Source organism: Cuculus canorus, chromosome 30 (genome assembly GCF_017976375.1).
Source record: "Cuculus canorus isolate bCucCan1 chromosome 30, bCucCan1.pri, whole genome shotgun sequence".
NCBI classification, from domain to species: Eukaryota; Metazoa; Chordata; class Aves; order Cuculiformes; family Cuculidae; genus Cuculus; species Cuculus canorus.
The window spans coordinates 1456072-1481823 of NC_071430.1; the positions used below are offsets into that span (position 1 = coordinate 1456072).

The following is a 25752-nucleotide window of genomic DNA, read 5'->3' on the forward strand; positions in this document are numbered from 1 at the left end:
CTCCAGGGATGGGGCAGCCTTATTGCAGGGCCTCCACACCCTCATCATGAAGAAGTTCCTCCTCCCGTCCAGTCTAAACCTGCGCCTCTCCCGTTTGCCCCCATTGCCCCTCGGCCCATCACTCCAGGCCTTTGGGAACAGCCCCTCCGCAGCTTTCCTGGAGCCCCTTCAGGCGCTGAAGCTGCTCGGAGGTCTCCTGGGAGCCTTCTCCAGGCTGAACAACCCCAACTCTCCCAGCCCGGCCTCGGGCGGGAGGTTCTGCAGCCCTCGCAGCATCCTCGGAGCCTCCTCTGGGCCCCTTCCAACAGCTCCATCTCCTCCTTCTGCTGAGGATCCCAGAGCCGGACCCAATCCTCCCGATGAGGTCTCCCCGAGAGGAGCCGAGGGGCAGATCCCCTCCCTCCCTGCTGGGCATCCTTCTCGTGGTGCAGCCCAGGACACGGGCGGTTTCTGGGCTGGGAGCGCACGCTGTGGCTCCTCTTGAGGTTCTCCTCCTCCAGCGCCCCAAGTCCTTCTCCTCAGGCTGTTCCCAACCCATTCCACACCCACCATGGATCTGTGCTTAGGATCGCCCCAAGTTCCGGACCTTCCCTTGGCCTGGTTGAACCTCCTGAGGAACCTCCAAGCCCACTTCCCTCCACCCCGGGGTGGGTTTGGAGGTGACGGGCATTTTGTTGACGCCCCCTTTGGGATCCCGGGGTGCTGCGGCAGACTCCGGTCTCATCTTTCCCAGTTTTTGGGGAGCTACCCCCAATCCTGTCCAGTTTCTCCCATCCTGCTGGATCTGCGTCTCCTTTGCTCTCCCCCAGAGATCTCCAGGAGCTTTGTCTTCACGAATACTGGAGGTGGAGAACATCCATGGAGAAGCAATTCAGGTGTAGGACCTTGGCCTGGTTGAACCTCCTGAGGTTCTCCATTGTGTCCAGGTCCCTCCGGATCACATCCCGTCCTTCTGGTGTGGAACTGCCCCCCTCAGCTCGGGGTCCCCTCCAGACTCGCTGTCGAGGTCACTGATGGAGATACCCAACAGCGCCGGTCCAGCGCGGACCCCTGAGGGACACCGCTCGGCACCGATCTCCATCGGGACTCGGGGCCATTGACCACCACTCTCCGAACGGGACCACCCAACGCGTTTCTCATCCACCAATCAAATCCGTGTCTCTCCAATTTGGATATTCAACGGCGGTGGTCGCCGTGAGACCATAATTCCTGGGGTTGCTCCTCTGAGGTTCTTCGCGGATGTTCCTCCTCCTCCATTCCACATTCCCAAAAGCCGAACGGTTTCCTCCTGACGGTGTTCGTTGCGGCCAAACCTTCGGGGAATCCATCCTGGTGAGGTCATGGGAGGCTTCGTCTTCTCCGGACGTTCCTGGTGAGTGACGGTTGGGAGCTGCGGCCAAGAGCGGCCGCGGATCCTCCTGGGAACACGGGATCGTGGGTCCCTCGGGAGCGGGGGGTGGTTTGGCCGTCGGCCGAGCGTGAAATGAGGGAAAAACGGGATGAGATGAACATCCAACCGGGAAACGGTGCCGGGAAGGGGGGATTCGGGAAGCAAAAACTGCTCGGAAGGGGAATTTTGGAGGTGGAAATGCTCGGAAGGGTGGAATTTCGGATATAAAAGTGGTTGGAAGTGGAATTTCGAAGTAAAAATGTTTGGAACTGTGGAGTTTTGGATATAAAATACTTAAGAAGAGTGGAATTTTGAGGTAGAAATGCTCGGAAGTGGAATTTTGAAGGTAAATATGTTGGTCCATAGCGGTCTGTAAGGGGGCGTGGTCTGGCCGTGGGCGGGGCCTCGTCCCTATCGGTCTATAAGGAGGCGTGGCCTTTCAGTGGGCGTGGCCTCCGCTGGGGCCGTGTCAATATCGGTCTATAAGGGGGCGTGGTCTGTATGTGGGCGTGGTCTCCTCTTGGACCGTGCCCATAGCGGTCTATAAAGGGGCGTGGTCTATCTGTGGGCGTGGCCTCCGCCGGGGCCGTGACCGTATCGGTCTATAAAGGGGGCGCGGTCTGTCTGTGGGCGTGGCCTAATTCGGGGCGTGTCCATAGCGGCCTATAAGGGGCGTGGCCTGTCGGTGGGCGTGGCGTCGCGGGGCGCGTCGCGGGGCGATGGCGGCGCTGCTGCTGAGCGCGGCGGCGGCCGTGTGGCTGTCGGGCCCCGTTCTCGCCTATTTCCCCGAGGAGCGCTGGAGCCCCGAATCGCCGCTGCGGCCGCCGCGGGTGATGGTGGCGCTGATCGCCCGCAACGCGGCCCACGCGCTGCCCGTCACCCTCGGGGCCCTCGAGCGGCTGCGGCACCCGCCGAGCAGGACCGCGCTGTGGTCAGGGGGGGACGGGGGGGACGGGGGGACAGGGATGGGGGGACGGGGGAGAGAGGGTACAGGGATTGGGGGGACGAGGGGGAGAGGGGAGGGGGAGGGACGGGATGGGGGTACGGGGGGGTCTCTGGCAAGGTGGGAGTCCCATGGGGAGTTTGGGGGTCCCATGGGGGGTCTCTGTCAGGGTGGGGGTCCCATGGGGTGATTGGGGGTCCCATGGGGGGTCTCTGTCAGGGTGGGGGTCCTATGGGGGATTGGGGGTCCCATGGGGGGTCTCTGTCAGGGTGGGGGTCCCATGGGGGATTGGGGGTCCCATGGGGGGTCTCTGTCAGGGTGGGGGTCCCATGGCGGGGATTGGTGGTCCCATGGGGGGGTCTCTGTCAGGTGGGGGTCCCATGTGGGGATTGGGGGTCCCATGGAGGGGTTGGAGGTCCCATGTGGGGATTGGGGGTCCCATGGCGGGGATCGGGGGTCCCATGGGGGATCTCTGTCAGGGTGGGGGTCCCATGGGGGGATTGGGGGTCCCATGGTGGGGATTGGGGGTCCCATGGGGGGTCTCTGCCAGGGTGGGGGTCCCATGTGGGGATTGGGGGTCCCATGGCGGGGATCGGGGGTCCCATGGGGGTCTCTGTCAGGGTGGGGGTCCCATGGGGGGATTGGGGGTCCCATGGCGGGGATCGGGGGTCCCATGGGGGTCTCTGTCAGGGTGGCGGTGGATCACAGCGAGGACAACACGACGGCACTGCTGCGCGAGTGGCTGATGCGCGTGCGTGGGCTCTACCACCGCGTGGAATGGCGCCCCATGGACGAGCCCCGGTGAGGGGCCGAGGGGACCCCGGGGCTGGGGGCGCCCTTGGGGTGGAGTGTTGAGGTTGAGGGAGAAGGTCTCCTTGGGGTGAGGGTCTCCATGGGGTGAGGGTCTCCAAGTCCGGGTGCCCAGGTTGGGGGCAGAAGGTTTCCATGGAATGAATGTCTCCGTGGGGTGTGGTTCCTCAAGCCTTGGGGTGTCCCTGTGGGTGCCCAGGTTCAACGGAGTCCCCATGGGATGAGAGTCTCCAGGTTTGGGGATCCCAATGGGATGACGGTCCTCAAGTTTGGGGGTGCCCATGGCTGTAGGTGCCCAGTTTGGGGGTGCCCATGGCTGGGGGTGCCCAGTTCGGGGTCCCCGTGGCTGGGGGTGCAGCGTGTCGCCGTGTCCCCAGGTCCTACCCCGACGAGGAGGGCCCCAAGCACTGGTCGCCCTCACGCTACGAGCACGTCATGCGGCTGCGGCAGGCGGCGCTGGAGGCCGCGCGGGCCAGCTGGGCCGACTACCTGCTGGTGAGGGCTCCTGGCCCGGGCTGGGAGGTGGCCCCGCGGTGGCCGACGGCGCGGCTGGAGCCCCTTCCGTGTCCCCCGAGCAGTTCCTGGACGCCGATAACGTCTTGACCAACCCCGACACGCTGGCGCTGCTCATGGCCGAGAACAAGACGGTGGTGGCTCCCATGCTGGACTCGCGGGCCGCCTACTCCAACTTCTGGTGCGGGATGACGGCGCAGGTGGGCGCTGCGCGGGGGCCACCACGTTACCGGGGTGCTGCGTCTCCTGGTCCCGGGTCCTCTGGAGTCCCTCGGTGCCACAGCTCCCGGTCCTCTGGGTGCCACATCTCATGGGTTCCAGGTCCTGTGGGTTCCATGTCTTCTGGTCCTCTGATCCTATGGATTCCCCGGTCCTCTGGGTGCCACATCTCCTGGTCCTCAGGTCCCCTGTTCCTCTGGGTGCCACGTCTCCTGGTCCTCAGGTCCCCTGTTCCTCTGGGTGCCACGTCTCCTGGTCCTCAGGTCCCCTGTTCCTCTGGGTGCCACGTCTCCTGGTCCTCAGGTCCCCTGTTCCTCTGGGTGCCACATCTCCTGGTCCTCAGGTCCCCTGTTCCTCTGGGTGCCACATCTCCTGGTCCTCAGGTCCCCTGTTCCTCTGGGTGCCACGTCTCCTGGTCCTCAGGTCCCCTGTTCCTCTGGGTGCCACGTCTCCTGGTCCTCAGGTCCCCTGTTCCTCTGGGTGCCACATCTCCTGGTCCTCAGGTCCCCCAGTCCTCTGGGTGCCACAGCTCCTGGTCCTCAGGTCCCCCAGTCCTCTGGACACCACATCTCCTGGTCCTCAGGTCCCCCAGTCCCTTGGGCGCCACATCTCCTGGGCTTCTGGGTCCTCTGGTCCCTTGGGTGCCACATCTCCTCGGTTCCATGTCCTCTGGGGATTGGGTTTTCCAGGTTCCTCTGGGTCCCCTGAGTTCTCCACCTCCTCTTGGACCCCTGGGTGCCGGGTCCTCCAGGTCCTGTGGCTCCCGTGGGTGCTTTGTCCGTGGCTGTTGGGTTCTCCGGCTCCTCAGCGCCCGTTGAGTGTCCCCTCCTCCGTGGGGCCAAGCCGTGGTTGCCCAGTGCGTTCCTGCCCTTCGCAGGGTTACTACAGGCGGACGCCGGCGTACTTACCCATCCGGAAGCGGGAGCGCCGCGGCTGCTTCGCGGTGCCCATGGTTCACTCCACCTTCCTGCTGGACCTGCGGAAGGAGGCGTCGCAGGCGCTCGCCTTCTACCCCCCTCACCCCGACTACACGTGGGCCTTCGACGACATCATCGTCTTTGCCTTCTCCTGCAAGCAGGCGGGTGAGGAGCGCTGGGTCGGCATTGGCTCCGACCAACGTGAGCCTCGGGTTGGTGTGGTTGTTGGGCGGGCATCGGCCTCAGGGTGGTGTCATCCTTAGGCTGATGTCGGCCTAGGGTTGACGCGAGCCTTAGGTTAGCGTTGGGCTTGGACTGATGTCAGACTTGGGTTGGCATTGGTCTTAGGTTGACCTCAGCCTCAGGCTGGCGTTGGCCTTGGGTTGACCTCAGCCTCAGGTTGGCGTTGGCCTTGGCCTTGTGTTGGCGTTGGCCTCTGGCTGACATGAACCTTAGCTTGACATGGGCCTTGGATTGGGCTGAGCCTTGGGCTGGCGTCGTCCTTGAGTTGCCGTTAGTCTTGGGTTGACCTGAGCCAGGGGTTGGCATTGTCCTTGGACTGGCGTTGTCCATGGGTTGACCTGAGCCTTGGGCTGATGTCACCCTTGGGTTGACGTGGGCCTTGGCTTGGGCCGAGCCTTGGGCTGCTGTTAGCCTGGGGCTGGCGTTGGCTTTGGGTTGACCTCAGCCTCAGGTTGGCGTTGGCCTTTGGGTCACCTTGGCCTGGCCTTGGCTTGGGCGCGTGTTGGCCTTGGCTTGCCGTGAGCCTTGGCCGCGTGTTGCCCTGTGTTGACCTTAACTCCAGCCGGGTGTGAACTTCCGCCTGGTTTTGATTCCCCTCGGCCTGGTTTTGGTTCCCCTCGTCCCGGTTCCTCTCCCCTCGTCCCGGCTCCCGCCCAGTGCCGGTTTAACCGAGCCGCTCCCCTTTCCAGGCGTGCAGATGTTCGTCTCCAACCGGGAGGTCTTTGGGTTCCTGCCGGTGCCGCTGCGCTCCCACAGCTCTCTGCGCGACGAGGCCGAGAGCTTCCTGCACGTCCAGCTGGAGATCATGGGTGAGCCCCGACGCCGGCATCACCAACCGGATCCACGTGTGCCGTGGGGGCGGTGGCTTCCCCTCCCGGCTCTGTGGTTGCCACGTTGGCATTGGCTCTGCCTTCTGGCTCCGTGTTTGCCGCGTGGGCAACAGCTCAGCCGTGGCTTCGTGTCCCTGCTCCGTGGTTGCCAGAGGGGTCCTGGGGAGTCCTAGAGGGGTCCTGGAAGGCCTTGAAGGAGTTCTGAGGGTCTTTGAGGGGTCCTGGGGGGCTCTAGAGGGGTCCTGAGGCTCTTAGAGGGGTTCTGGAAGGTCCTAAAGGGGTCCCAGGGGACTCTGGGGGGGTCCAAAAGGGGTCCTGGAAGGCGTTAAAGGGATCTTGGGTGGCTCCAGAGGGGTCCTGGGGGGGTCCTGTTGGTCTTTAGTGGGGTCCTGTGTGTCCAAGAGCCGTCCTGGAAAGCCTTAAAGAGGTCCCGGGGGGGGTTCTGGGGGTCCTAAAAGGCTTCTGGGGGGCTCTGGAGGGGTTCTGGGGGTCCTAAAAGGCTTCTGGGGGGCTCTGGAGGGGTTCTGGGGGTCCTAAAAAGCTTCTGGAGGGGTTCTGGGGGTCCTAAAAGGCTTCTGGGGGTCTCTGGAGGCGTTCTGGGGGTCCTAAAAAGCTTCTGGAGGGGTTCTGGGGGTCCTAAAAGGCTTCTGGGGGGCTCTGGAGGGGTCCTGAGGGCTCTGGAGAGGTTCTGGGGATCCTGAAAGAGTCTTGGGGGGTCTCTTGAGAGGGTCCCAGAAGGGTCCTGGAGGTCCTGGAGAGCTCCAGGGGTTTCCTAGAGACGTTCTGGAAGGTTCTAGTGGGGCCCTGAATGACCTGGAGGAGCCCTGGAGGGGTCCCTGGAGGTTCTAGAAGGTTCCTGGGAGTGCAGAAGGGCTCTGAAGGGGTTCCTTTGCCTCTCGGTTGTGTGTTTGCCGCGTGGGCTCCGGCCGTGCCGCGGTTCTCGCCCTCAGCCGCGTTCCGTCCCCGCAGTGACGCTGCCGCCGGCGGAGCCCTCACCCCACGTCTGGGTCCCCCCGAAGGTCCCCGACAAAATGGGCTTCGACGAGGTGAGCGCCGCCCTCCTCGCGCCGCACCGCTTTGCCGTCTTTTTTTCCCTCTTTCCTTCAGTTTTGGATGTCTTTTCCCCTCTTTCCTTCATTTCTCATCTTTTTTCCCCTCTCCTTTCTTGATAGTTAGGATTTTTTTCCTCTCTTTTCTTGAGTTTTGGCTCTTCCCCCCCTCTTTTCCTGATTTTTGTCTCTTTTCCCCCCTCTTTTCTTGCTTTTTCCCTCTTTTCCCCCCTCTTTTCCTGATTTTTTTCCCCTCTTTTCCCCCCTCTTTCCTTGAGTTTTGGCTCTTTTCCCCCTCTTTTCCTGATTTTCGTCTCTTTCCCCCTCTTTTCTTGGCTTTTTTCCCTCTTTTCCCCCCTCTTTTCCTGATTTTCGTCTCTTCCCCCCTCTTTTCTTGGCTTTTTTCCCTCTTTTCCCCCCTCTTTTCCTGATTTTCGTCTCTTCCCCCCTCTTTTCTTGGCTTTTTTCCCTCTTTTCCCCCCTCTTTTCCTGATTTTCGTCTCTTTTCCCCCTCTTTTCTCGGCTTTTCCCCTCTTTCCCCCTCCCTCTTTGTCTCTTTCCCGTTTCCCCCCTCCCCGTTCTGCATTTTCCCCTCTTTTTTCCGGGATTCCCGCAGGTTTTCCTGATCAACCTGCGGCGCCGTGCGGATCGCCGGGCGCGGATGCTGCGCTCGCTGCGGGAGCAGGAGATCGCCGCTCGCCTGGTGGAGGCCGTGGACGGCGGGTGAGGGCGCCGTGGGAATGCCCTTCCGCGGGGGAATATTCCCCCTCGGGAACGGCGACGGAGACCACCGCGTTCTTGGCAGGGCCTTGAACAGCAGCGAGGTGAAGGCCTTGGGAATCCGGATGCTGCCGGGATACCGGGATCCGTACCACGGGCGGCCGCTCACCCGCGGCGAACTCGGCTGCTTCCTCAGCCACTACCGCGTCTGGCAGGAGGTGAGAGACCCCAATCCCATGGGAAAAGGGGAGAAGAGAGACCCCGATCCCGTGGGAAAGGGGAAGAGAGACCCCCATCCCGTGGGAAAGGGGAAGAGAGACCCCCATCCCATGGGAAAAGGGGGAAGAGAGACCCCGATCCCGTGGGAAAGGGGGAAGAGAGGCCCCGATCCCATGGGAAAAGGGGAAGAGAGACCCCAATCCCATGGGAAAAGGGGAGAGAGACCCCGATCCCATGGGAAAAGGGAAGAGAGACCCCCATCCCGTGGGAAAGGGGGAAGAGAGACCCCGATCCCATGGGAAGAGGGGAAGAGAGACCCCCATCCCGTGGGAGAGGGGGAAGAGAGACCCCCATCCCGTGGGAAAGGGGGAAGAGAGACCCCCATCCCGTGGGAAAAGGGGGAAGAGAGACCCCGATCCCGTGGGAAAAGGGGAGAAAGACCCCCATCCCATGGGAAAAGGGGGAAGAGAGACCCCCATCCCGTGGGAGAGGGGGAAGAGAGACCCCCATCCCGTGGGAAAGGGGGAAGAGAGACCCCCATCCCGTGGGAAAAGGGGGAAGAGAGACCCCGATCCCGTGGGAAAGGGGGAAGAGAGACCCCCATCCCGTGGGAAAAGGGGGAAGAGAGACCCCGATCCCGTGGGAAAAGGGGAGAAAGACCCCCATCCCATGGGAAAAGGGGGAAGAGAGACCCCCATCCCGTGGGAAAAGGGGAGAGAGACCCCCATCCCATGGGAAAAGGGGAAGAGAGACCCCGATCCCATGGGAAAAGGGGGGAAGAGAGACCCCCATCCCGAGGGAAAGGGGGAAGAGGACCCCAATCCCATGGGAAAAGGGGGAAGAGAGACCCCATCCCGTGGGAAAAGGGGGGAAGAGAGACCCCATCCCATGAGAAAGGGGGAAGAGAGACCCCGATCCCGTGGGAAAAGGGAAGAGAGACCCTGATCCCAACGAGAAATGAGGTGAGAGACCCTGATCCCACGGGAAAGGGGGGATGGGACCCCAATCCCATGGGAAAAGGGAGATGGGGACCCCAATCCCAATAAGGAATGAGGTAAGAGACCCCGATCCCATGGGAAAGGAGGGGATTGGACCCCAATCCCAGTGGGAAAAGGTGGGACAAGACCCCAGTCCCATTGTAGAGGAGGGATAGACCCCCAATCCCATTGGAGAAGGGAAACGGGGACCCCAATCCCATGGGAAAGGGGGGAAGAGACCCCGGCCCTGAGGGGATGGGGGGGCCGAGGCCCTAATCCCAAGGCCAAGGTTAGGGATGAGTTCTTGATCACAAAGGAACGGCTAAGGATGAGTCCGGAATCCCGAGGGGACGGTGGGGATGAGACCCCAAACCCCGTCGGGAAGGACGGAGAGGAGTCCGGAATCCCGAGGAAAAGGAGAGGGGCCGAGTTCCTAATCCCGAGGGGCGTCACCGGGGCGGTGGGAGCTTCCCGTCTTCCCAGCGCTCCGTTCCGGCGCAGATCGTGGCGCGGGAGCTGCAGCGCTCGGTGGTGTTTGAGGACGATCTGCGCTTCGAGATCTTCTTCAAGCGGCGCCTGATGGCGCTGGTGGAGGACCTGGCGGCGGCCGGCGTCTCCTGGGACCTCATGTGAGTGCGGACGCGGAGCCCGAGTGGCTCCGGAGCTCATCCCGGGGATCTGGTGGGACTCCGGAGCTCATCCCCAGGATCTGGTGTGACTCTAGAGCTCATCCCAGGGATCTGGTGGGACTCCGGAGCTCATCCCAGGGATCTGGTGGGACTCCGGAGCTCATCCCCAGGATCTGGTGTGACTCTGGAGCTCATCTCGGGGATCTGGTGGGACTCCGGAGCTCATCCCAGGGATCTGGTGGGACTCTGGAGCTCGTCCTCAGGATCTGGTGGGACTCCGGAGCTCATCCCGGGGATCTGGAATGAGTCCAGAGTGTGTTCTAGGGGTCTGGAGTGGCCCTGGAATGCAATCCTGGGATCTGGATTGGCTCTGGAGCACTTCCCTGGGGATCTGGAGTGACTCCAGAGTGCATCCCAGGGATCTGGTGTGAGTCCATATCACTTCCCAGGGATCTGATGTGACTCTGGAGCGCATCCCTGGGACCTGGTGTGACTCCAGAGGACATCCCTGGGATCTGGAGTGACTCCGGATCGCGCCCCCGGTGCTAACGAGCCTCGTCTCACAGTTACATCGGGAGGAAGCGGATGCAGGTGGAGCGGCCGGAGAAGCCGGTGCCGCGGGTGAGGAACGTGGTGGAGGCCGATTATTCCTATTGGACGCTGGGCTACGTCCTCTCGCTCGGCGGCGCCCGGAAGCTGCTGGCGGCGGAGCCGCTCGCCAAGATGGTGCCCGTGGACGAGTTCCTGCCCATCATGTTCAACAAACACCCGGTGTGAGTGCCGGTGGGGTGGATGGAATGGGATCGATGGAATGGGACGGGGCGGGATGAGATGGATGGAATGAGATGGGACAGGATGGATGGGATAGGACGAGGTGGGATGAGATGGGATGGATTGGATGGGGATAGATGGGATGGATTGGATGAGATGGATTGGAATGGATGGAATGGGACAGGACGGGATGAAATGGATGGGATGAGGTGGATAAGATGGGACTTGATGAGATGGGATAGGATGAGGTGGGATGAGATGGATTGGATGGGAATAGATGAGATGGATTGGTTGGGATGGGATGGATGGGACAGGATGGGATGAAATGGATGGGGTGGGATTGGATGGATGAGATGGGATGGGATAGGGTGGGATGGGACGGGGGGGGATGCTGTGGGCCGGAGGTCCCCCCTCGGCGCCGGTTCCGACATCCGTTGCCGATGTTTCTCTTGAAGCCCTTTTTCTTATCCCACTCCATCAGTTTCTTCGGCTCCGTTTGCCCTCGGAGCCGTTTTCTTCTCCCTTGGGACACTCTTCGTGTCCCTTTGGCGCCCGTTCCGCGTCCCCTGGGATCCGTTTCCCCTCAGATACTGTTCTTTGTCCCTTGGGATCTCTTCCTTGTCCGTGGGGAGGCGGTTCCTTTCCCCCTTTGGCTCTGGTTCCCCTCGGAGCCGTTCTTGGAGCTTTGGATCCACTTCCCTTTGGCTCCGCGTCTCTTTGTTTCCACGTCCTTTTGGCTCCATTTCCCTTTGTTCCCATTTCCCTTTGTCTCCGTTATTTCCTTTTGTCTTCGTTATTTCCCCCTCTCTCTGTTATTTTCCTCTCTCCGTTCTTTCCCTCTCTCTCCGTTATTTCCCTTTGTTTCCATTATTTCCCTCTCTCTCCGTTCTTTCCTTTTCTCTCCGTTATTATTTCCCTCTCTCTCTGTTCTTTCCCCCTCTCCGTTATTTCCCTCTCTCCGTTATTATTTCCCTCTCTCCATTATTTCCCCCTCTCTCCGTTATTTCCCTCTCTCTCCGTTATTTCCCTTTGTTTCCATTATTTCTCTCTCTCTCCGTTATTTCCTTTTCTCTCCGTTATTATTTCCCTCTCTCTCTGTTATTTCCCTCTCTCCGTTCTTTCCCTCTCTCTCCGTTCTTTCCCTCTCTCTCTGTTCTTTCCCCCTCTCTCCGTTCTTCTTTCCCCCTCTCTCCGTTCTTCTTTCCCCCTCTCTCCGTTGTTCTTTCCCCCTCTCTCCGTTCTTCTTTCCCCCTCTCTCCGTTATTCTTTCCCTCTCTCCGTTGTTCTTTCCCCCTCCTTTCCCATCGTTTCCGGCCCCGATCGCTCTCTTTCCCGTCGGCAGTTCCGATTACGCGCGGCACTTCCCGTGGCGCTCTCTCCGGGCGCTGTCGGCGGAGCCGCTCTTGGTGTTCCCGACGCACTACACGGGGGACGAGGGTTACGTCAGCGATACGGAGGCGTCGGCGCTGTGGGACGCGGCCGAAGCGTCGGCGCTGTGGGACGCGGCGGAGCCTTCGCCCAAAATGCGGGAGCAGCGGGAGCTGCGGCGCGAGGCGCGCAATTCCGGGGTGCTCCGATCGCCCCTCGACAGCGCCGCGCGCGACGAGCTCTGACCCCGGCGGAGGTGGGGGGGAACGCGGGGAGGGAGGGGGGAAAATCCCACATAAAATCCATCTTTATTTTTCAGTCCGTGGCTCAGAGAAGCAGAGGAGCCCCCGCGCGCCCCGAAAACACCCCCAGAGCCACCCCAATCCCACCCAAATTTACCCCCGTCCCTCCTTCCCAACCCAAATCCCATCCGATCCCCCCCAAATCCATCTCTAATCCCCCATTTCCCCCCAAATCCCTCCCGATCCACTCCAAATCCATCTCTAATCCCCCATTTCCACCGAAATCCCATCCGATCCACTCCAAATCCATCTCTAATCCCCCATTTCCCCCCAAATCCCATCCAATCCACTCCAAATCCATCTCTAATCCCCCATTTCCACCCAAATCCCATCCAATCCACTCCAAATCCATCTGTAATCCCCCAAATCCATCTATAATTCCCCATTCACCCCCAAATCCCACCCGATCCCCCCCAAATCCCCCCAAATCCCATCTGATCCCCCCAAATCCATCTATAATCTCCATTTGCTCTCAAATCCCACCCAATCCACCCCAAATCCATCTATAATCCCCCATCTCCCCCCAACTCTCACCTAATACACCCCAAATTCTTCTATAATCCCTCATCTGCCCCCAAATCCACTCCAAATCCATCTGTAATCCCCCATCTCCCACCCAAATCCATCTATAATTCCCCGTTTTCCCCCAAATCCCCCCACTCCCCCCATTTCCATCTCCAATTCCCCCCTCATCTCCCCCAAATCCCCTTAATCCCCCCCAATCCCCCCCCCCCCCCCCCCCCCTCTCGGCTCAGCCCTCATCCCGGGGGGGTCCCCGTCCCCCCCACCCCAAAAAATCATCTTCACCCCCAAAATGACACCCACACCCCCCCCCCCAAAGCACTGAGGGGTCTGTGGTCCCGGTCAGCTCTTGGAAAGGGAAACTGAGGCAGGGGTACACTGCCCCCCCACCCACTTCCCCCAGGCAGCAGGAATGGCCCCTCGAGGGGAAACTGAGGCACAGAGCTCCCCCCAGGGTGGGAGGCAAAGGGGGGTTCCTTGTACAAGGGGGGTCTGTCACACTCGGGGGGGTCTCTCGCGCTCGGGGGGGGTCCCCGGTGCTCGGGGGGTCCCCTGGGGCGCGGCTCAGAGCTCGTCGTGCTCCCCGCGCTCCGGGGGGTCGCGGCACGCCGCCGGCGTCACCAACTCCAGAAGGTACTCGCAGCGACTCGGCTCCGACGCCGCCGTCACCGCCGTCTCCGTCCCACACGACAGCTTCACCTGGGGGGGGAGGGGACACATTGGGGGGGACCCCAAAGGACAGGGACACCCCAAAGGACAGAGCACCTTCCCGGGGAACCCCCGAGGGATGTTGGGGACACCCCAAGACACAGGGAACCCCCCCCAGGGCAGGGGACACAGACACCCCCCTAGGGGATATGGGGGGGCCCCCCCAGGGGGACACAGGGCACCCCAAGGGATGGGGGACACCCCAAGGGGACACAGGGACACCCCAAAGGGTGGGGACAGCCTTAGGGACAGCAATGGGCCACCCCGAGGGATGGGGACATTGAGGGGGACATCCCAGGGGGTGCTGCGGAGGGACGGGACATGGGGACACTGGGGGGGATGTGGGGACACCCTGAGGGCCATGGGAACACCCTGGGGACACCCCAAGGGCTGTGGGGACACCCTGGGGACACCCCGAGGGCTGTGGGAACACCCTGGGGACACCCCGAGGGCTGTGGGGACGCCCTGGGGACACCCCGAGGGCCGTGGGGACACCCTGGGGACACCCCAAGGGCTGTGGGGACACCCCAAGGGCCGTGGGGACGCCCTGGGGACACCCCGAGGGCTGTGGGGACACCCTGGGGGCACCCCGAGGGCCGTGGGGACACCGTGGGGACACCCCGAGGGCGGTGGGGCTCACGGTGGTGGAGCGGTTGGGGCCCTGCCAGCAGCCCGTGCCGTGCTCGTAGCGCATCGCAGCGAAGCGATCGCCCTCAGGGCCCGACCAGGAACCCCACGTCCTGCGGGAAAGAGGGGGACAGAGGGGGACAGAGGGGGGACAAAAGGGGGAACAGAGGGGGGGACAAAAGGGCGTGAGGGACAACTGAGGTGCAGCGACGCGAGGGGGACAATAAGGGATATAGTGGGGATGGGGATATGGGGATATAGGGGGAGATGGGGGATATGGGGGGACATTGGGGGACACAGGGATATGGGGGGACACGTGAGAGGGACGGGGGGGGACACACGGGGGGCCCTCCGGGGGACACTCGGGGTTCGGGGGGAGCCCTCACCCCAGGTTGGTGTCGGCACCGCCGTGTTTGGGTTTTTGGGAGACGCGTTTGAAGGGACACAGACGGTAAATGTACCTGAGGGGAAAAAGGGGGGGCAGAGGGGGGGCTGTGGGGACACTGGGGACCCCCAGGACACCCCCATAGCCCCCCCATAGGCCCCGGGACCCCCCAGGTGCCCCCCCAGGACCCTTTTCCAGCCCTATAACCCCACAGCCCCCCCTTTTCCAGCCCCCCCTTTTCCAGCCCCCCCTTTTCCAGCCCCAGAGCCCCCCCTTTTCCAGCCCCCCCCCTTTTCCAGGCCCCCCCTTTTCCAGCCCCACAGCCCCCCCTTTTCGGGCCCCCCCTTTCCGGCCCCCCCCTTCCCGGCCCCTCACTCGCTGGTGGGCAGTTCGTAGCAGTGGCCGTGCAGATACCAGAACTCGCCCTGAGGGCCGAAGTCGAAGCCCAACTCCTGCTCCAGAGCCCTGGGGGGGGGAAACGGGGGGCACGGGGGGGTCCAGGGGCGCCCCCAAACCCCCACACAACTCCCCCCCTCAAAAAACCCCAAGACCCCCCCAAAAAACCCTGCCCCCCCCACCCTAAACACACCCGGACCTTCCCAATCCATGGGGAAACTGAGGCACGTGGGGCAAAGGGATCAGGGTCCCCCATTTTGGGGGAGGGGAGGGAATTGGGGGTGCCCCACCCCAAAGCAGGAGGAGTTTGGGGGTGGCCCCCACACCCCAAAAAAAGGGTCTCAGCCCTCCCCCAACACCTCCAGACCCCCCCCAACCCACAGGCAAACTGAGGCACGTGGGGCAAAGCAGCCAGGGTCCCCCAAAAGGGGTGGAATCGGGGGTGTCCCCCCACCTTCCTGAGCCAGAGGGGTTTGGGGGTGCCCCCCCCCCCCAGCCAGAGGGGTTTGGGGGTGTCCCCCCCCACCTGATGGACTCGTCGGTCTCCTTGAGCTCCCGCTCGGCCTCCGCCAACTCCTCCCGCGCCTTCTCGGCAGCTGTGGGGGGGTCAGGGGGGACCCCAAAATGACACCCCACCCCCCAAAACCTCTGGACCCCCCAAAAACTCCCAGACTCCCCCCCGCCCCCCCACTGCCACCCCCCAAAAAGAACGAAGCCCCCCCATGGGCTCCCCCCAAAAATCCTCCAGCCTCCCCGCCCCCCCCCCCCCAGGAACCCCTAATTCCCCCCGGGACCCCCCAAAACCCCCCCCGGACCCATTCAGGAACCCCCAAACCCCCTCAGTCCCCCCCAACAGCTCCAGGCACCCCGAGGACCCCCCAAAAAAAAGCCTCATCCCCTCCCTAAACACCTCAGTGACCCCCACAAAGACCCTCAACCCCCCCCCAGGACACCCCAACATCTCCAGGAACCCCCAAACCCCCCACCGCACCCCCAGGGACCCCCAAGTCCCCCCAGGAACCCCCAAACACTCCCAAGGACCCCTACAGGGACCCCCAAGTCCCCCCAGGACCCCCCCAAAACCGCTCAGGGACCCTTTGGGGAACCCCAATCCCCCCAGGACCCCCCCAAAACTGCTCAGGGACCCTTTGGGGAACCCCCAGTCCCCCCCAAAAACCACTCAGAGACCCCTCAGGGAACCCCCAATCCCCCCAGGACCCCCCCAAAACCGCTCAGGGACCCTTTGGGGAACCCCAATCCCCCCCAGGACCCCCCCAAAACCGCTCAGCGACCCTTTGGGGAACCCCAATCCCCCCAGGACCCCCCCAAAACTGCTCAGGGACCCTTTGGGGAACCCCAATCCCCCCAGGACCCCCCCAAAACTGCTCAGGGACCCTTTGGGGAACCCCCAATCCCTCCAGGACCCCCCCAAAACCGCTCAGGGACCCCTCGGGAAACCCCCAATCCCCCCCAGGACCCCCCCAAAACCGCTCAGCGACCCTTTGGGGAACCCCCAATCCCCCAGGACCCCCCCAAAAGTCCCCCTCCTCACCATCAATGAGTGCCTGAGTGGCGGCGTCGAAAGGGGGTTCCGGGGGGGGCTCCTCGGACCCCTTCTCCTCAGGGTGCTGCGGGGGGGGCACCTGGAAGGGGGGGGGGCGCAGCGGGGTCAGGACCCCCCTCAAAACGGGGTACAGGGGTCCCCCCCCGCACCCACAAACCTTCAGCTCCTCCTCAGGGCCTTCGTCGTCGTCCTCTTCCTCTGCGCCGTCCTCCTCCTCCTCCTCCTCCTCCTCGGGGGGTGTCGTCTCCTCCAGGGGGGGTTCGGGGGGGGGGCGGGGGGGGCTCGGCCTGGCCCTGGGGGGGGCACGAAAGGTAGGACACCCCAAAACACAGGAACCCCCCCCAAAGGCCTGGGGTCCCCCCCCATCCCCCCACTCCCAAAAAAACCCAAAACCTGGGGACCCCTCAAACCTTGAGACTCCCCCAAACTCGGGGACCCCCCCTGCAAAAAGCCCTGGGGACCCCCTCAAAGCTCTGACCCCCCCCAAAAAAAAGTGTCCCCCTAAATGTGGGAACCCCCCCCCCAAACCTCCAAAAGCCCCTCAAAATCCAGGGAAACCCCTCAAAAATTTGGGACACCCCCCCCCAACCTGGCCCAGAGGCGCTGAGCCCCCCCAAAGCCCTGGAGCACCCCTCAAAAGTTAGGGACCCCCCCCAAATCTGTCCGTTCCCCCCCCCAAAACACCGACCCTCCCCTAAAATCTGGGATCCCCCCCAAAAGGCCCTCAGAACACCCCAAAAAGGCCCTCAGACCCCCCAAAGGCCATGAACCCCCAAAAAGGTCCTCAGAACCCCCCAAAAAGGCCCTCAGAAACCCCCAAAAGGCCCTCAGAAACCCCCAAAAAGGCCCTCAGGACCCCCCAAAAGACTGAGCCCCCCCAGAGCTGCCCCCCACCTGTGGGGGGTCCCGGAGGCGCCCCCAGAGTCGCTGGCGGAAGGTTTCGGGGTCCAGGGGGAGCCCCCCCGCCACCACCTGTGGGGAGACTGGGACTGAACTGGGACGGACTGGGAATAAACTGGGAAGGGGAACCCCAAACTGGGACCAAACTGGGACCCTGAATTGGGAACGCCCCTCCCTGAAGGGGGAGAGGCCCCCCCAAACTGGGAACAGCCCCCCCCAAACTGGGAACAGACCCAAAGCCTCACTGGGGGGGCAGAGAGGGGCCAGGACCCCCAAACTGGGAAGAACACCCCCCAAACTGGGAGCAGCCCCCCCAAACTGGGAAGAACACCCCCCAAACTGGGAGCAGCCCCCCCCAAACTGGGAAGAACACCCCCCAAACTGGGAGCAGCCCCCCCAAACTGGGAAGAACACCCCCCAAACTGGGAGCAGCCCCCCCCAAACTGGGAAGAACACCCCCCAAACTGGTTTTGGGGTCCCACCTGGACTTCGTCCTCGGAGACGGCGCCGTCGCCGTCGCTGTCAAACTCGGGGCGCACGCGCAGCTCGGCCGCCGTCAGCCTGGGGGAGGGGGGGAGGTCAGGGGGGTTTGGGGGGTCCTGGGTGCTGCTCTCCCCCCCCCGGGGTACCCCAAAACCCTCCCTTTGCACCCCCCCCCCTCACCGCCCGTCGCCGTCGGCGTCCAAAGCCGCGAAGGTTTCGTCCGCCCGCGCCGCGTCCTGCGCTGCCGCCGCCGCCGCGCGCTGCTCTGGGGACCCCAAATCCGAGACACCCCCCGTTCAGTCTTGGGGGACCCCAATATCCGAGAGACAACCCCCCCCCCCAACTTAGGGGACCCCAATGTCCAAAGAGCCCCCCTCATTCCATCCTAGGGGGACCCCCATACCCGAGAGCCTTCCCCACCCCATCCTAATGGGACCCCGAGATGGGGGGACCCCAAAATGGGGGAGGGGGGGCTCGATATCCAAGAGACCCCCAAAACACCATCCTCAAGGGATACTGATATCTGGGGGGGACCCCAAAACTCAAGAGACACCCCCACCCCATGCTGGGGGACCCCAATATCCAAGAGACCCCCTTCACCCCATCTTTGGGGACCCCACAATGGGGTGGACCCCAAATTGGGGGGGGGTGGCCTCCGAGGTCCAAGAGACCCCGCCCCCAAATCCTAGGGGGACCCCAATGTCTGAGACACACACCCCCCCCGCCCCACTGGGGTCCCACAGCACCCCCTCACTCTCGGGGTCCCATAGCCCCCCCTCTCTGGGGGTCCTCAGGGTCCCATAGCCCCCCCCTCACTCACTCTGGGGGTCCCATAGCACCCCCCTCACTCTCTCTGGGGGTCCCATAGCCCCCCCTCAGTCTGGGGGTCCCACAGCCCCCCCCTCATGGACTCTGGGGGTCCCCCGGTCCCCCCCTCACTCACTCTGGGGGTCCCCCGGCCCCCCCCCTCACTCACTCTGGGGGTCCCACAGCCCCCCCCATGGACTCTGGGGGTCCCCCGGCCCCCCCGTACCGTCCCAGCGGCGCCGCTGCTCCTCCTTCGCCGCCCGTTCGGGGCCTTCGGCCGCGTCCTTGGCCGCTCGCAGGGCCCCCACGCGCTGCTCGAGCCCCCGGCGTGCCGCCTGCAGCCCCCCCAAACGCTCCTGGGGGGGCACGGGGGTGAGGACCCCCCCATGACACCCCAAACCCCCCCTGAACCCCCCCATGACACCCCCGAACCCCCCCTGCAGCCCCCCCAAACGCTCCTGGGGGGGCACGGGGGTGAGGAGCCCCCCATGACACCCCAAAACCCCCCGAACCCCCCCTGCAGCCCCCCCAGACGCTCCTGGGAGGGCACAGAGGTGAGACCCCCCCCATGACACCCCAAAAACCCACCCGGACCCCCAATGTCCCTCCATGTGCCCCCCAGAGCCCCCCCAAAGGCCACACGCACCCCCCCAGGACCCCCAATGTCCCTCTGTGCCCCCCAGGACCCCCAAAGCTCCCCCCAAACCCCCCCAGGACTCCCAATGTCCCTCCATGTGCCCCCCAGAGCCCCCCCAAAGGCCACACGCACCCCTCCAGGACCCCCAATGTCCCTCTGTTTCCCCCCCAGGACCCCTAGAGTCCCCCAAAACCCCCCCAGGACCCCAAAGCCCCCCAAAACCCCTCCCAGGACCCCCAAAGCCCCCCAAACCCCCCCCCGAACCCCCAATGTCCCCCCCAGGACCCCCAAAGCCCCCCTAAACCCCCCCAGGACCCCCAAAGTCCCTCTGTGTCCCCCCAGGACCCCCAAAGCCCCCCTCAAACCCCCCCAGGACCCTCAATGTCCCCCCCCAGGACCCCCAAAGTCCCTCTGTGTGCCCCCCAGGACCCCTAAAGCCCCCCAAAACCCCCCCAGGATCCCCAATGTCCCCCCCCGGACCCCCAAACCCCCCCGGCCCCCCCAGACCTGCTTCTCGAGCCGCCCCGCCGCCGCCTCCTGCGCCAAACGCTGTTTGAGGCGCAGCCCCTCGCGCTCCAGCTCGGCCCTGCGCTGCTGCGCCTCCCGCTCCCGCCGGCCCAGCTCCCTGCGCCGCCCAGTAACCACCAGTAACCACCAGTGCCCTCCCAGTAACCACCAGTGCCCTCCCGCTCCCGCCGGCCCAGCTCCCTGCGCCGCCCAGTAACCACCAGTAACCACCAGTAACCACCAGTGCCCTCCCGCTCCCGCCGGCCCAGCTCCCTGCGCCGCCCAGTAACCACCAGTAACCACCAGTAACCACCAGTGCCTCCCGCTCCCGCCGGCCCAGCTCCCTGCGCGGCCCAGTGCTCCCAGTAACCACCAGTGCCTCCCAGTCCCCCCCATGCCCCCCCAGTCCTTCCCAGTCCCCTCCCAGTCCCTCCCAGTCTCCCCCAGTCCTTCCCAGTCCCCCCCAGTCCTTCCCAGTCCCCTCCCAGTCCCCCCCAGTCCTTCCCAGTCCCCTCCCAGTCCTTCCCAGTCCCCTCCCAGTCCCTCCCAGTCTCCCCCAGTTCCTCCCCAGTCCCCCCCAGTCCTTCCCAGTTCCCTCCCAGTCCTCCCCAGTCCCTCCCAGTCCCCCACAGTCTCACTTGCAGGTGTTCTCGCAGACTCCACTCTCGTACTCGTCACTGGCGTCGCAACAATCTGGGGGGGGGGGGGCGCTCAGCATCTTGGGGACCCCCCCAGATCCTCACAGGACCCCAAAACTCTTCAGGACCCCCCAAGATCCCCCCCAGGGACCCCCCACCCCCACCTCTGGGCCCCCCCCAAACACCCCAGGGACCCCAAATCTCCTCTGGGAGCCCCCACATTCCCCCACAGGGACCCCAAAACCACTCAGGGACCCCGCAGGGACCCCCCCATCCCCTGGGACCCCCCCCAGGAACCACTAAACCCCCTGTGGGACCCCCCCAAACACCCCAGGGACCCCAAATCTCCTCTGGGAGCCCTGAAATCCCCCCCCAGGGACCCCCCCTCATCTCCTGGGACCCCCTCACCGCCCCCCCAGAGGGCTCCCCAACCTCTGGGACACCCTGGGACCCCCAAATGCTCCCCCGGGACCCCCAGATCTCCCCCTGGGACTCCCACAAACACCCCCACGGACCCCAAAACTGCTCGTGTCCCCCCCCTCACCGCAGACGCCGTCGTTGACGTGGGCGGCCGGAATGGTTCGGGGCCGGAATCCGGCGTTGGTGCAGTGGAAGCGGCCGTTGGGGCAGGCGGGGGTGCCTGGGGGGGCACGGCAGAGGTTGGGGGGCAGTTGGGGGGCAGAGGGAGGAACTGGGGGGCTGGGGGGGCAGAATGGGGGGAACTGGGGGGCACTGGGAGGAATTGGGGGGCAGTTAGGGGGCAGAGGGAGGAATTGGGGGGCAGGGGTCAGATGGGGCGGTTTAGGGGTCTGGGTGGGGGGTTTTGAGGTCCAGAGGGTTTCGGATAAGGGGGTTTGGGGTCTGGATGGGGGTTTTGGGGTCCAGAGGGTTCCGCATGGGGCGGTTTTGGGGTCTGGGTTGGGGTTTAGGGGTCTGAGTGTGGGGTTTTGGGGTCCAGAGGGTTCCCGATGGGGGGATTTGGGGTCTGGGTGGGGGTTTTGTGTCTGGAGGGCAGGTTTTGGGGTGCAGGTCGGGGGTTTCGGGGTGCAGGTTGGGGTTTTGGGGTGCAGGTCGGGGTTTTGGGGTGCAGGTCGGGGGTTTTGGGGTGCAGGTCGGGGTTTTGGGGTGCAGGTTGGGGTTTTGGGGTGCAGGTCGGGGGTTTCGGGGTGCAGGTCAGGGTTTTGGGGTGCAGGTCAGGGTTTGGGGTCTCACCGGGCTCATCGGAGCCGTCGCGGCAGTCGCAGTAGTCGTCGTTGACGCGGGCGAAGGCGATGGTGGCCGAACCGTCGAGGCAGGTGAACGGCCGCGAGGCCTCGTAGAACGGCAGGTCTGGGGGGGCCGGGGGGGGTCAGGGGGGGTCCCCCATTCCTCCCAGTGCCTCCCAGTGCCTCCCAGTTCAGCCCAGTCACTCACTGGAGAGCGAGACGCCCCGCGGCCGCGGCACCTCCAGAGCGCCGAGCAGCGCCGGCGGCAGCAGCAGCAGCAGCAGGGGGGGGGGCAGCATGGCGGTGCCGCTGGGGCCTATAAGGACCGTATAGGGACCCTATAGACACCCCAAAAGCCCCTATAGGGACCCCCGCAGAGACTCTAAAATAAAACCACCACAGGGCCCCTATAGGGACTCTGCGCTATAGACACCCTTCAAAGGGGCCCTACAGTGACCTCTGCTATAGAGACTCCTTATAGAGACCCCCTATAGAGAGAGAATCCCTATAAAGACCCCCCATAGAGACCCCCAATAAAGAGAGACCCCCCATAGAGACCCCCTATAAAGACCCCCCATAGAGACCCCCTATAGAGAGAGACCCCCCATAAACACCTGCATGAACCCCATAGAGACTCTTATGTAGAACCCTATAGAGACCATCCTGGACGCTACAGAGCCCCCCACTATAGAGTTCCTATACAGCTCCCTATAGAGACCGCTATCCGCGCCCACAGCCTACAGAGACTCTACAGAACACCCTATAGACTGCCCTATAAGGACCCCCCATAGAGATCCTCCCAGACCCTATAGAGCACCCCACTGTAGAGCTCCTATAGAGACCCCCCCAGAGCCCCCTATAGAGCCCATCCCAGACCTCTCCCCCCACTGAGGCCTCTATGAAGCCCCTACAGAGCCCCCCCCAGGTCCCCTATAGCGCTGCCTCCTCCGAGATCCCCCCAAGACCCTTTGATTCCCCCCACGACCTCCCTTATACCCTCTATAGACACCTCGAGGCCCCCCAAAGACCCCTTTATGCCCCCCAGCCCCCCTATAGCCCTCCTATAGGCGCCCCCTGTGCCCCACAGGCCCTGGGGAGCTCCTGGGCACCCCCAGACTCCCCCTCAACCCCCTATACCCCCACATATCCCCCTTATATCGCCCTACAGCCCCGTGCAGCCCCCCCACAAGATCCCTATGAGCCCCTATAGGCCCCCATACCCCCTATATACCTCCATAGGACCCCCATAGCCCCCAATAAACCCGCCATATTGCCCTATAGTCACCCTATAGCACCCCTATAGACCCCCCATGGAGCCTTATAGCTCCCTATAGCCCCCCATAGCTCCCCCTATACCCCGTTATAGCCCACACAGCCCCCTATAGGTCCCCTATAGGACTCCCGGTACCGCGAGGAGCTCCGCGCGCGGCCGGTTCAGGGTCCACACGGAGGAACCGGAAGGGTCGGAAGTGTCACTTCCTGTCACGCCGCGAAGGGCAGGCGGTGTCCGGGCGCCGCCGCCATGTTGAGTGTGGCACACCCCCGACCTTCCCTTCCTGGGGAACGCCATGTTGGGTGTGGCAGCGCCCCTGACCCCCATAATTTTTTCCGGGTGCGGCCATGTTGGGTGTGGCAGCCACGCTGACCATCCCGGCTGGGGTCGCCATGTTGGGTGTGGCGTGGCAGCCAATGAGCGGCCAAGCGTCCGGTTGCCATAGAGACAAAAGGAGGAAGGGGGGGCGAGGGGCGCAGGAGCCGGAGCTGCACGTGTGTGCGGGAGGGGGGGCTGAAATGGGGGGGCTGAAATGGGGGGGGTCAGGGGGATGGGGGGGGGGGAGTCCTGGAGAGGGATGAGGGATGTTTTGGGGGGGCACTTGGAGGTCCGAGGGGGGCGTTGAGGGCTCCGGGGGGGCACTAAGTGCCTGCGGGGGGGGGGCGGGGGGGGTCTGGACTCCCCTGACACTCCCCCCCCCCCAAAAAAAAAGGTGTGGGAGCTCCTCCAGGACCCCCCCATGGCGACCCCGCGCTGCCCCCCCCGGCCCCCCCCCGGCAGCGGCCCCCACCCTGGTATGGGGGGACTGGGGGGACTGGGGGGGGGGGCACTGGGGAGGCAGAATGGGACTGGGGAGGGGGGGCTAGGGGGTGTTGGGGGGCAGGATGGGGAAGTGGGGGGCTGGGGGGGTCCTGGGGGGGGTGGGAGAGGCATGGGGGGGGAAAGTTGGGGGGCTGAGGGGGGGCAGCATGGGGCTGGGGGGCCTTAAGGGGGCCTCGGGGGGGGGCAGGATGGGGAATTGGGGGGCTGGGGGGGTCCTGGGGGGCTGGAAGAAGCACGGGGGGGTTGGGGGGGCTGGGGGGGGCAGAATGGGGGAGTTGGGGGTGCCCGGGGGTCTGGAAGAGGCATTGGGGGGGGAAGTTGGGGGGCTGAGGGGGGGCAGCATGGGACTGGGGGGCCTTAAGGGGGTCTCCGGGGGGGCAGGATGGGGAATTGGGGGGCTGAGGGGGGTTCTGGGGGGCTGGAAGGGGCACTTGGGGGGGGTATGAAGGGGGCGATATTGGGGTGTCTGAGCCCCGACTCCCCCCAGGGCCCCCCCCGGGGCTGCGGGCCCAGCGCCGGCGGCTGCAGCAGGATCTGGCCCTGGCCCTGGCGGTGAGGGGGGGCCGGGACCCCCCTGACCCCTCCCGACCCCAAACCCTGGGACCCCCCTGACCCCCCCTGACCCCGAGCCCTGGGACCCCCCTGACCTCCCTGACCCCCCCTGAACCGCCTGACCCCGAGCCCTGGGACCCCCCTGACCCTGAACCCTGGGACCCCCCATGACCCCCCTGACCCCCATGACCCCCAACCCTGGGACCCCCTGACCCCCCATGACCCCCCTGACCCCCCCTGACCCCAAACCCTGGGACCTCCCTGACCCCCCCGACCCCCCCTGACCCCCATGACCCCCATGAACCCCCTGACCCCCAACCCTGGGACCCCCCTGACCCCCCCTGACCCCCCTGACCCCGAGCCCTGGGACCCCCCCCGACCCCATGACCCCATGACCCCCCTGACCCCCAACCCTGGGACCCCCCTGACCCCCATGATCCCCCTGACCCCCAACCCTGGGACCCCCCCTGACCCCCATGACCCCCATTACCCCCAACCCTGGGCCACCTCTGACCCCCCATGTCCCCCCATGACCCCCATGACCCCCAACCCTGGGACCCCCCTGACCCCCCTGACCCCCCTGACCCCGAACCCTATGACCCCTATGCCCCCCCGTGACCCCTATGACCCCTATGCCCCCCCGTGACCCCTGTGCCCCCCCTGTGCCCCCCCAGGGTCCCGAGGGGCCCTTTCTGGAGCTGCTGCACCGTCGCCCCGAGGGCCGTGAGCTCCTGCGCCTGCGGGACCGGGGGGTGAGGGGGCGTTTGGGGGGGCCGGAGGGTGTTTTGGGGGGTGTTTGGGGGTGTCTGGTCCGTTTCGGGGGGCGGGGTGGTGGTTTTGGGGGGGTTGGGGTGTAAGGGGGGTCCATTTAAGGGGTGTCTGGGGCTGTTCTGGGGTGCAGAGTGGAGTTTTGGGGGGTGTTTTGGGGTGCTGGGGGTGGGTTTTGGGGTGTTTTGGGGTGCAGGGGGATATTTTGGGGGTGTTTGGGGCCGTTTTGGGGTGCAGGGGTATGTTTGGGGGATTTTGGGGTGCTGACCCCCCCCCCAGCGGGCGCGCGCTCTGCTCTGTGGGCGCCTCTGGCTGCAGCGACGCCGCTTGGACGCCCTCGGACCCCCCAAAACCCCGGGGGGACCCCAACCCGCACCCCCCCCGCGCCCTCCCCGCGCCCCACAGCAACAGGTGGGTACCCCCCCCACTCCAGGACACCCCCATTATAGAGACCCCATGGGGACCCCAAAACCCCCCCATTATAGAGACCCCATGGGGACCCCAAACCCCCCCATTATAGAGACCCCGTGGGGACCCCAAAACCCCCCCATTATAGAGACTCCATGGGGACCCCAAATCCCCCGTCAAGAGACTCCGTGAGGGTCTCTGAACCCCCCAAACCCCCCCCAGGACCCTGACCTCCCCCACTTAGAGACCCCCATGGGGACCCTGAGCCCCCCAAACACCCCTGGGAGCCCCCAGAGTGCCTGACCCCCCCATTTAGTGACCCCCATGGGGACTCTGTGCCCCCCCAAATCCCCCCTGGGACCCCCAAGGACCCTGACCCCCCCATTTAGTGACCCCCTGGGGACCCTGAGCCCCCCCAAACCCCCCCCAAACCCCCCCCAGGACCCTGACCCCCCCACTTAGGGACCCCCAAGGACCCTGCCCCCCTCTCAGAGCCCCCCTGAACCCCCCCAGGGCGGCTGCACCCCATGGCGGGGGGGGGTCCCGGGGGGTCCCGAGGGGCTGCGGCTCCGCACGGAGGCGGCCGAGAGACTCGGGGGGCTCTACCGGCACCTCCAGACCGTGCTGCAGGTGAGGGGGGGCCCGGGGGG

At 64.8% G+C, this 25752-nt stretch overlaps 2 protein-coding genes across 2 annotated transcripts; one reads left to right on the top strand and one right to left on the bottom strand.

The window, feature by feature from the left end:
- The first annotated feature begins 2059 nt into the window (after window positions 1-2059).
- On the top strand, window positions 2060-11868 carry COLGALT1 (collagen beta(1-O)galactosyltransferase 1). The gene is made up of 12 exons (XM_054051803.1): window positions 2060-2321; window positions 3024-3134; window positions 3521-3638; window positions 3722-3856; window positions 4753-4957; window positions 5725-5844; window positions 6835-6911; window positions 7531-7637; window positions 7720-7852; window positions 9332-9459; window positions 10026-10232; window positions 11573-11868. Exons 1-12 carry the CDS (start codon window positions 2110-2112, stop codon window positions 11841-11843), a joined length of 1824 nt encoding a protein of 607 aa, XP_053907778.1. The 5' UTR covers window positions 2060-2109; the 3' UTR covers window positions 11844-11868.
- A 953-nt stretch (window positions 11869-12821) lies between these two features.
- PRKCSH (protein kinase C substrate 80K-H) lies at window positions 12822-22816 on the bottom strand. The gene is given in 18 exon segments (XM_054051845.1): window positions 12822-13121; window positions 13771-13870; window positions 14144-14218; window positions 14518-14607; window positions 15065-15134; window positions 16091-16181; window positions 16260-16332; window positions 16334-16395; window positions 16997-17074; window positions 17485-17563; window positions 17666-17750; window positions 18519-18648; window positions 19437-19554; window positions 20075-20129; window positions 20619-20714; window positions 21287-21403; window positions 21488-21595; window positions 22688-22816. Coding segments are annotated over 17 exon segments (1545 nt in total). The 5' UTR covers window positions 21579-21595; window positions 22688-22816; the 3' UTR covers window positions 12822-12986.
- Between the last annotated feature and the right edge of the window lie 2936 nt (window positions 22817-25752).

Excerpts from the sequence above, each read along its gene's own strand:
- COLGALT1 (XM_054051803.1), top strand. The coding sequence starts at position 2,110 with ATGGCGGCGCTGCTGCTGAGCGCGGCGGCGGCCGTGTGGCTGTCGGGC. Across the intron at positions 3,857-4,752 it reads GGTGCGGGATGACGGCGCAG|GGTTACTACAGGCGGACGCC; the intron begins GTGGGCGCTGCG and ends TGCCCTTCGCAG. Across the intron at positions 7,638-7,719 it reads GTGGAGGCCGTGGACGGCGG|GGCCTTGAACAGCAGCGAGG; the intron begins GTGAGGGCGCCG and ends CGTTCTTGGCAG.